Genomic DNA, 10,692 nt, shown 5'->3' on the forward strand with positions numbered 1-10,692 from the left:
TTTGTTTAAGTGTATTTTTAAGTTCCTTCGCTATTTTTTTTTTTTTTTTGAAGAAGAAGAAGAGTAAACAAGTTCTCAAACACAAAATTGTATTCTTTAGTTGCGCTTCTAATGGCTCGTGCTGGTTATCTGTAAAAATGACGAAACAAATTCCAACCACAAGACCACAACCATCTTTTCCAAACTACGAATGCAGCCCATTAAATACTAGTAGTAGACACTGTAGCGTGCCGGTGCCGGTTTCTGGCCAGAAATTCAAAACTTGTAAAACAAACAAAATCGTGTAATAGCAGTCAAATTAAACAAGAATCTCATCATCAATTGAAAAACTAAACTGAACAACACAAAAAGCGTGGGAACTTCTTTTCGAAGAGACAATAATTTACTTATAAAAATGAGCAGTAATTGTTACTACTAAAAAGATAGCGAAAAAAATGGTAGAGCAGACAACTTGAGGATATCTAAATCAATTCAAAGTAGAGACAAAAAAATTAACTACAATTATCTGAAAACAAATATTGCTACGGTAAGTGTAGCTTGAGGTGGAATGTATGATAATTTTTTTATACACATCTAACATTTATACGAAAAGAGTAATTTATTGTTAGTTACTAACAAAGAACAAGTAGAATCATATACATATAATAGCAAAAGCGAAAAACGGTTCAGTGCTTATGTACAGTTCAATTATTTATTTGTTTCGATCAAAATAACATCAATCGTGTAGCGTGTAAGTAAAAAGCTTGTAACAAAAATGAAAAATAGCCAACACTCTTTTTATATGCCATGGTAGAAACCTAGTTTCTAATAGCTACAATTTAAAACAAGCAGTATAAATGTAAAACGAAACCGAGAGCATTTTTAAACAGCAAAAAAAGCCATCAGTCATTAGTAGCCATTCGAAGGAAGACCTCCAATCCTTTTTAGTACATCGTCGTCTATTCTCTAATGCGACATATATTCAGAACAAAAAAAAAACACTTTTCTAACCTATAGTTCAACTCGACATATCGCGTAAGAAGAGAAAGAGATATAAGTAAAGGGTTAAAGTTACTTTCAAAGTCAAACGAAATCGTTCTACGCTATCCGACAAGTACAAAATTGAAACCCGTATCATTTTGTGGAACAATCCCCACTCCCCTTTCCGGAGATATCACTCAAAACTCTAATCATATCGGTTTTTAGTCAAAGGCTAAGTTTCTTAAACTAATACAAAAGAAAACGAGTTTAATTTTAGCAGGTTGTAGTGGTACTTACAGAACTTTTACTCGAATATCCGTAGCTGAGAATCGACTTTGAAGAAGAAAAAAATATGAATGAGACAAAACGACAATAATAGGTGTAACGTGTAGGCGAAGATATTAAGTTCGACACTGTCATAACATGACAATAACTAGTGTTTAAACATTTACCGTAAGGTGGCGGATGCGCTGGAGCAAGATTGTGCAAATATATATACAAAAAATACACACACACACACACTGATAGAACGTGACGAAGAGGTGGCAGAACAAATTAATAGTAGAGAAAAAAACACTTTTTTACAATCTAGGAACAATGTACTTTAAAAAAACAAAACCAGTATCAAGAAGAAAGAATCAAAAACAATTATGAGAAAGTCATTTGAACGCTTTAACGTCGCTAGGTTAATTTTTTGCTAGACAAACAAACGTAAGTGAAAGAACATAATCTTTAGCTTTGCTAAAACAAATCTAAGCTAACTCAGATTGAGATGATGTTAAACTAAAATCTATTAAAACAAAATAAAAATCAATATCGCAGAGTAAACTTGTTGAAATCAGCGCGAACTAAGAGAAAGAAAAACTGTTTCTAAATATATTCTAATTTTCATCACGAATACTATCTAACGAAAAACAAAACACAAACACAAACACGAGTTCTTGTTGATCTTTTCCAGATTTTATTCAAGACAAAAAAAAAGATCGTTGAAATAAACGAAACCAGTTTTAAATCTTTAGAAGTTACTCAGTATTTTCTGTCAGTTAGCTGCAAACAAAATAACTAAACTAAAAAAAAACAAACGAAACCCCGCTAATCCACACGGAGACAAACACATACCCGAACCCGAACTCATCATATAAGAAACGCGCGTTCTATTTGCTGTGAGTATCTCGTAAGACTATTAAAGGATAACACGTTTCACCCCAAACTCCCAAAATGCTTCAATTGTTCGTTTTGGTGCGGCTCAGTTTTTAGATTTTATTTATTTCCCCTGTGCTATCAGTTGCAATTACATTCTGTGAAAATTCTACTTTTGTTTTGCTTGATTTAATGAAAGAAATTGCCCTTTTTTGTTGAGTTTTTTTTTAATTTTTCTCTCCTATACTGTTCTCACAAACTCAACAAATTCTCTCTCCAACATTTTTGCACACTCTCACTTCTATTCGCAAGAAAATCATTCACTCACTACAGTCACGCCCCGGTTATGATTCGATGATGTCAGCTATTCATTGCAGTTATAATTACATGATGCAATGCAATGTTTCTCAAAAATTACTCAAAACCAGTGATGAAATAATCGCGAAAAAATCAATTTCGCTTGCGAACTTTCTTCACCCGTGAAAGAGAGAGGAGGCAAATCACGCAAAAGAAAATCGCTCCCGAAATTCTCTAAGAAAATTAATCTGCTGATGATTTTTGTGAATTTCCTTGTCAGCAGCACTCAAACATATTTATTTCACTTTGTTTACACACATTGCCCATCTACAAAATGTGACAGGTCATTTTTCGACGTGTGAAGTTGCGAGTGAAAAAGATGTTCCGCCGAATAATCAAGATGATGATTTTTTTAGATTCATTATACCGATCTTTCGTGCGCGAGAGAGATGATGATTATTCCATCGCATATTGCAATATGGGTATCAAATGATCGTGATTTTTCATACATTTCGAAAGCAATAATTTTTTTCTTGAAAATACTCAACATTTACACAAAACTACGTATTTTCGAAAAAGTCCTCGAAATTTATGTTTTTTACGATATGGGTATCAAATGATCGCGGTTTTTTCATAGATTTCAAAAGTAATATTTTTTTTGAAAATACTCAAAATTTTTACAAAACTACGTATTTTTGAAAAAGTACTCAAAATTTCAGTTTTTTACAATATGGGTATCAAATGATCGCGATTTTTTTCATAAATTTCGAAAGTTAAAACACAAATTTTTGAAAATACTCAACATTTTCACAAAACAACGTATTTTTCGAAAAAGTACTCAAAATTTCAGTTTTTCACAATATGGGTATCAAATGATCGCAATTTTTCATACATTTCAAAAGTTAAAACACATTTTTTTGAAAATATTCAACATTTTCACAAAACTACGTATTTTCGATTGAGTACTCAAAATTTCAGTTTCTTACAATATGGATGTCAAATGAAACGAGATTTTTTTCATATATTTCGAAAGATATTTTTGAAATTAGTCAAAATTTTCACAAAACTATGTTTTATTAATTTCATTTTTTTCATTTGGTAATGTATCGATAAAAATTCTGAGTATTTAAAAAAATACTGAAAAACCTCTTTTTACGCGGTGGCGTTACGCTTTTTACTTTGTAAGTTTCTCTTAAACCATAAAATAGATTTGCTAGCTTCAAAAAGCGTTTTGTGGATCTGAACAAAACCTAGAATTTGCATTTAAAAGATTGCAAAAATGTGGCGTTGTTCCAAAGATATCGACAAATTAGAAAAACGTAACGCATCGCGTAAAAAGAGGTTTCACTGTATTATTTTCGAAATGTACGAAAACTTCCCGATCATTTGATAACCCATCTTGTAAGGAACTGAAATTTTTAGTACTTTTTCAAAAATACGTAGTTTTGTGAAAATATTGAGTGTATTTAAAAATTTACGTCTGGAGTTTTTTTTTTTTTGAAAGGTCCAATAACCCGAATTTCTAGTTTTTGCTTTTTGGGTGTAATTCAAACCATTTCAAGAAAAACTCCAGATGTTATTATTTGTGAAATGTTTGAAAAATCGCGATCACTTATTACCCATATTGTAAAAACTGAAATATTGAGTACCGTAAACTGGGGTGACTTTGATAGCCCAGGGTGACTTTCATAGGTTTATCAAATGCTCGTCAAATTAGTATCTAAACATTATTGAGAATTTTGAGTATATAAGCATTAAGGGATAGTTTATTATCGAACATATATGCAAAAATGTGACTGTTACATTGGATATATCAAAATTAGTGGCCAAATCAAATTTCTATCAATGTCACCCCGGGCTATCAAAGTCACCCCAGTTTACGGTATTTTTTTCAAAAATACGTAGTTATGCTAAAATTTTTAGTATGTTCAAAAAAATTACTTCCGAAATTTATGAAAAAAAAACCAATCAACGAACTGAAGATTTTTTTTTCGAGAAAAAAATTGTATTTTCATAATACAGGAAAAAAAACGTATTTTTGTGAAAATGTTCATTCAATTATAGTTTCATTAGATAGATGATATCATCACGATTCTAATATTTTTTTAATGTTTGGATGATTTTTCATAGTATTATAGCTCTATGCTTCAGTTATGCACGCCTCAGTTTTGCATCCCCGATATGCGGTGCTAAACCGAGACTGTAATCTCTTACATGCTTGATGAGAGAAAAACGGAACAATCTCCCGAGTGAAAAAGGAGAGTAAGAGAATTTTTATGTCGAGATAAGACATAGAGCAATGAAACAACTCTCGTTTTTTTTTCTCGATTTTCTAGGTACCTTCTATTTTCTCCACTTTCTTCTGATATCATCTAGTTCAGTTAGGTTTTGCCCCACAATAGGGATAAAATTACTCCAAAGTTTAATTTTTCACTAAAAAAAATCGTGTTGACTTTAGATTAGCCCTACCAAATTTGATTGTTTACAAACATTGGTCGTCTTCCAAAAGTGACAATATTTCACGAGATTCTGTTTCTCTCATTATTGTAATTTTTATCAGATTGTCTTTTCGGCATATATCAATTCAACAAGAAGTTCTATAAGAGAATTTTGTTCTCGAGAGGCTCGAGTCGAGACAAGGCAGAGAGCAATAAAAAAAACTCTCGTTTCTCTCGACTCAATCCGTTTTCTCTACCGTTTAATTCACTCTTCTCTTTTCACATCGCCGAAGGTGATAAGCTGTAAAAATAAATCATTCCCCATCTCTCAAAAAGGTACACAAATCTTTATTGTTTACAAACATTGGTTACGTGACGGTACAGTAAACAACGTCTGACGTTTCACCTCTGAATATAAACAAATTTCGCAAAAAAGCAGAGAGGCCCGTTCTCTCCCAGTGCGCGAACTCAGAGAAGCTTCTTTTGTTGACGATTTTTCCATCACTGCTTTGGAGCCAACAAGCAATAAGAGAAAATTGGAGAAAACGACTGTTTGGTCGTGAGTTTTATTCAGTTTTTGTGGTTATTTTTTATGTGATACATATTGGTTAGGTTTCTTATTCATTATCTTTTTGAATTTACGGTCTACAAATTTAGTTTTTTTATATCAATGCATTTCAACTAACAATTTGTTCCAAATAAATAATTCTAAACGTTTTAGCGAAAAAAAAAAACAAACAAAGAAATAGAATGATATAAAACAATATAGAGAAAAAACACCCAGAATTCACTGAAAACTCCAAAAAACAAATGTAGCTTTAAATGTGGACAATAAAATGATAGCCATTTGATAACTAAACGGAAATCTAAATGAAACAAACCAACACACAATTACACACAACCCAAACAAAAAAATCCAGAAAGAGAGGATAAACCAAACAGTAGCGGTGATAGAGACGAAAAATCAAACAACAAATAAAACTTGACAACCAAACTCAAACCACTAAACATAAAAGAAAATTAACGCCAAGCGTTCCGCAGCTAGCAGTGTTGTTAAGGAAAGAACTCCTGCCAGGGATTGACCGAAACGTTCGAAGATAAATAGTTTAACACTTTTGTTTGCCAGAATCCTTTCGGAACAAAGTAAAAAAAATATGAAAAGTGTTCAAACAGATAGAAGTGGATTCCGCGAAATATTTATCAATCGTTGAGCAGATTTTGAGTTTTCTAAAATGACAAACGACAAACGTAACTGTAGACAAAGAGAGGTAAAAATTCTATCGAACGAAAAAAAAGAAACAAAAATTACTGCTTATCGAGATTTTTACTAGAGAATCCAATACACAACGCGTTGAACGGAGTGCGTACTCCCCCGTAAGCCGCTTCGACCAAATTTGTACTATTAATCCGAAGATGAAGAATAAAATTTATTTGCAACAAACCTTGCTCACACCTATCTTTGATTTAATTCAGTTGACATCCATCGGTTTCGCTTCCTCTCCAGCTCCTTCATCGATCATCGTGGGCTTCTGTGAGGTTTGATCAGCTTCACCAATCTCGATCGTAGATCCGGACTTGGCGAGACTCTCCTGCAGCAGCAACAGGGCGGCGATATCGTTCCTCAACTTGTTGTTGGTTTCTCGTTCGCAGTCGAGCTGATCCGTCAAGATTTTCATTTGATCTTCGAACTGAAAGAAAACATTGTTGTGGTAAGTCTTTTCACTTTTTAACTTTTTATGCAAACCTTTGAATAAGAGTTTTGGCCGCACGTGTCCTCAATTTCGCTGATTGATTTCAATGAAAGTATCTTTGCTGGAACGAAAAAAAAACAATTCAATTCAATTTATAAAATGGATGAATACATTATACATTTGGACAACATGAATAAAACAGCGTTTTTAACAATTATAAGTTAAAATTTGGAAATCAATATACACACATTATAGGTTAGTGACCTACCTAATCCACTTCTCTACGAAATGATGCAATTAATTATTTTAATACCTACCCGAAGAAGACCTTTTGCATCATCAGATTGTCCATGTAATTTTCCATACAATTTTGGCAGCTGTCCATACAGAAATGGTATGTAAAAAATTCAAAGAAATGTATCTATATTTTTATCGATTTTGTGTCTTCGGCGAAATTGTAAGTATGGATGAGAGCTACACCGAACAATATTGATAAACGAAAAAAATGTTCCACTGATTTTTAAAATCATTATTGTCACTAAGGCCATTCCAAATATTTTTCAAAGTTTATGTCGCGGGATTTGAACCAGCAACCTCTGAATTGTGAGTCCAGTGCACGGTCCGATTGATCCATACGGACAGGTGACTATAGCTTGTTATTTGAATTTTTATATTTTTTTTTAATCTTTGACCAGGCCATATATTTTTTCAGATGTGAATTTTTAATAAAGAAAAAGGTAAAACGAAGTTGAACTCAACTTTTAATGTAAAATCAAAGTTGCAATCAAAAAGATCTTAAGTGAAATTTTGATAAAATGTACCGTTGTCAATTTATAGGTAGGCATTTCACGAAACTTGTTTAAAAAAGTATAATTTTTAAAAATAATTTAAAAATAATTTGAAAAAAAATCGTAGAACTGAGAAAATTCCTAACATTATGTTTTATTTTATTTTTGATGATATGGCCTTAAGTTTCTGAGATATGGCATGGCAAATGTAAAAAAAAACAGAAAAAGGTTGTTGCCAAAATAGCCCTCTGTTTTTTTTTCGATCGTCGATATCTTGGTCGATTTATGGTCCAATGTTCAATGTTAATTCTTTTTTAATGTTCACTTTCAATAAAATTATATTATTTTGATTTTTTTCTTAACTCTTTCAAGCAGTTTTTTTTATTTATAAAATTTCAAAATATATTTTATAGAAAAGAGCAACTTTTCAGAAAAAAATGTTTTTTAACAAATTGAAAATTTTTGAGAAAATTTAAAAAATTAATAATTATAATTAGCTTTGATATTCACTATAACGTTAAATAAAAAAAAGAACAAATTTAACAGCTTCGTAGAACTAAAAGATAAACATTACCAAATTTACAAAAAGTTGTTTTTTATGTTTTTAGATATTTGTTTGTCCTTTTTTAAAAATAAAAAAAAAATACTTAAAATTTAAATTTAAAAACATTGTTAATGTTTCAAATAAATGTTAGGACATTGCAAATAGTTTTCAAAGTTTATGTAGCCCCCTCAAAACCTGCCCGAAAAATCAAAAGGCAATATATACATATATATATTTTATTTTTTTTTTTTCAAAAAACTTCAAAATTTTAATGGAAATAGTAGTCAAATCAACTGAAAATAATTTGAAATGCATTTTCTTGCATAAAAAAATCATATTTAGCATGTTTGGGCTCGATTAAAAATATTTTGATTTTTTGTGAAATTCCATTGTACAGTACCGCAAAAAAAAATTATCGCGAATTTGTTTTTTACATCGGTACTTACATTTTTTGAAAACATATGATTGCAAAACACCTGGACTGGTGTAAAAAAAGGTTGAGCACTGCCCTCAAGTGATCATAACTTTTGATAGGGTTGTCAGACCTTCAAATTACAACCCTTTCGCCTTCTATCGGATGGGGAAGTAAAACGTCGGTCCATTTGCGCAAAAGAGGTTTTGGGTGACTTACCACACATAACCTTCAGAAGCCTAGTAATGAGCAGAAACCACCGGGGGTCGTCAAAGTGGATTACTTTGCTTTGTTTGCTTGTCGGAATGGTCTATCAAATATCTTTCCTAAAAATACATAAAATGATACGTGTTCTTTCAAAAACCACCTTTTTTACAATCTTACTAATTTTAGCCAAAATCGTTTTGATAGCAAAAATTTTGAAGAAATCTAAACATAATCTAAAAATTTCTAGAACTTATGTGACCCCTAGACTGCAGTTCTACGCATAATTGTCCCATGTTCAAAAAAGTGCAACTGAGAAAATTGCGATTGAAATTTTTCGACCGATTTCTGTGTTTCTACGCATAATTGTCCCATGGGTTCCTATTCGTCCTATGTGTCCCTTATCGCCCCTGTTAGCAATTTATCACCCTTATTTGTGATTCTCTTGCTATACAACAGATAAACAAGACATAATGCTTAGTAAAACTAATGATTCCGTGTAAGAAAATACTTGGTGGGACAATTATGCGTAGAAGTGTAAAGATGGGACAAACAGACTTGGAGTGTTTTTTAATGAGTTTCCGAACAAAGTACCAGATTTTATGTGTTTTTCTTAAGTACACATTAAACTAAACTTTAAAATAAAGTCAAAACTGTCCAAAACTGACATGGGACAGTTATGCGTAGAATGGCAGTAGACGGACCGAGAAAATCGACTGACATTTTTTGATTAATATAGATAAGTATGCGTGAAAGTGCACACATTTGTATGAGCTAAAAAAGACTGACTACTTACATTTCAGGTTCAGAATTTGCTTTTTCATCGAACCATTTTCCGCCTGAACTTGCTCCAGTGCGGCCTTACTGTTGGCAACAGAGAGCACCGCCTCTTCGGCAATTTTAGTCGACGAGTCCGCCGTTTGCTTCAGAACCTTGTGCTCCTCTTCCAGTTTCTGCAAATGACTAAAAACCAAAATTGTCAAAACAAGTCTTGTTTCTTAAAAGGACGAATTATTCACCCATTCAGTGTGTCCATCGCCTTCCAAATCCTATCGGCACCTTCCGTCGCCGCCGGTTGATTCCGCGCCGTCTTCTGCACCTTCAGCTGATCCTGCAGTTTATTATTGTCCCGTGTCAACTCCATGATCTTCACCTGGGACGCTTGCAGCTTGGCGTTCAACCGCTCGTGTTCATTGGTCTGCACACGAGAAGAAACAACATAACCTCAAAAATCAGACCACGTGGTCGCCTTCCCTCTTGCTTACCATCGCCTCCAGCTGGACGTTCTGCCGGGCGGCGTTCTCCAGAAAGCCCGTTTTGATGGAATCTTTCTGGTTCAACGCGTCCAGCGTGATCTTCAGCTGATCCCGCAGGTCGGCGTTCTCCCGCTCGAAGGTTTTCAAATCATCCTGCAGCGAGGTCTTTGTTCGGGTCGATTCGTCTAGATTTAATTTGAGCATCGTAACCTCATTCTATGAAAAAAAAAAACAATAACAGATAGATTTCTTGGAAGATCATGTGCAATTTCAACTTACCCGACGAGATTGCAACTCGCAAATGCACTCGATCAACCGGATCCGGAAGTTTTCCAGATCGAAATCGTTTTTGGCCAACAGAAATTCTTGTGGATCCATCGCTTCTTGTAGCACGCGTGTTGACGACTAACCTCAGACTGCGATCAAAGTAAGCGAAGGTTGCAAAGATGATCAAGTTGGCAAGGATCTGGCTAGCTTTGATCCCGTCCCAGTAAGAAATGTCATCATTATGATTCATAGAGGATGTTAGTGTTAGGTGTGCAATTTTTCTTACCACTAAAATACTTCCGTTAAATTTAGCAACTCGCTTTGCCCTTTTTAAATTATGCCAACAGTTAAACATCCATCGCACAATTACAGAACTATTACGGCATGTCTGATCCCTTTTCCCCCTCGCATTGTTTTGCTGTAACGAGCTGTGACAAACTTGCAACTGAGGAAAAAAAAAGTCTCGCGATTTGCGCGAAAGTGTGACCTGTCTCAGTATTACGTCAATTGTGCCGTAATGTTTGGTTTACGTTTTGCCTTCCTCACGTTACTGAGGAAAGGCTATAAAATCACTCGAAAAATGAACTTCTCAATTAGACCTCCTAGACCCACCTTCATGTGTACCTATCGACTCAGAATCAAATTCTGAGCAAATGTCTGTGTGTGTGGTGGGATGTTGATCAAAAAATTGTCAC

General features: G+C 33.5%; 1 protein-coding gene across 1 annotated transcript; it reads right to left on the reverse strand.

The window, feature by feature from the left end:
• Window positions 1-6,184: 6,184 nt before the first annotated feature.
• On the reverse strand, window positions 6,185-10,173 carry LOC119768030 (TRAF3-interacting JNK-activating modulator-like). The gene is made up of 6 exons (XM_038258317.1): window positions 10,010-10,173; window positions 9,740-9,946; window positions 9,494-9,672; window positions 9,271-9,437; window positions 6,580-6,647; window positions 6,185-6,523 (listed from the first exon to the last, which is right to left on the reverse strand). Exons 1-6 carry the CDS (start codon window positions 10,106-10,108, stop codon window positions 6,305-6,307), a joined length of 939 nt encoding a protein of 312 aa, XP_038114245.1. The 5' UTR covers window positions 10,109-10,173; the 3' UTR covers window positions 6,185-6,304.
• Window positions 10,174-10,692: the final 519 nt, after the last annotated feature.

This window comes from Culex quinquefasciatus, chromosome 2 (genome assembly GCF_015732765.1).
Source record: "Culex quinquefasciatus strain JHB chromosome 2, VPISU_Cqui_1.0_pri_paternal, whole genome shotgun sequence".
NCBI classification, from domain to species: Eukaryota; Metazoa; Arthropoda; class Insecta; order Diptera; family Culicidae; genus Culex; species Culex quinquefasciatus.

Coding starts and splice junctions, on each gene's coding strand:
- LOC119768030 (XM_038258317.1), bottom strand. CDS start 10,108: ATGGATCCACAAGAATTTCTGTTGGCCAAAAACGATTTCGATCTGGAA. Junction 9,947..10,009: donor GCGAGTTGCAATCTCGTCGG/GTAAGTTGAAAT, acceptor TTTTTTTCATAG/AATGAGGTTACGATGCTCAA. Junction 9,438..9,493: donor GCGATGGACACACTGAATGG/GTGAATAATTCG, acceptor TTTGGTTTTTAG/TCATTTGCAGAAACTGGAAG.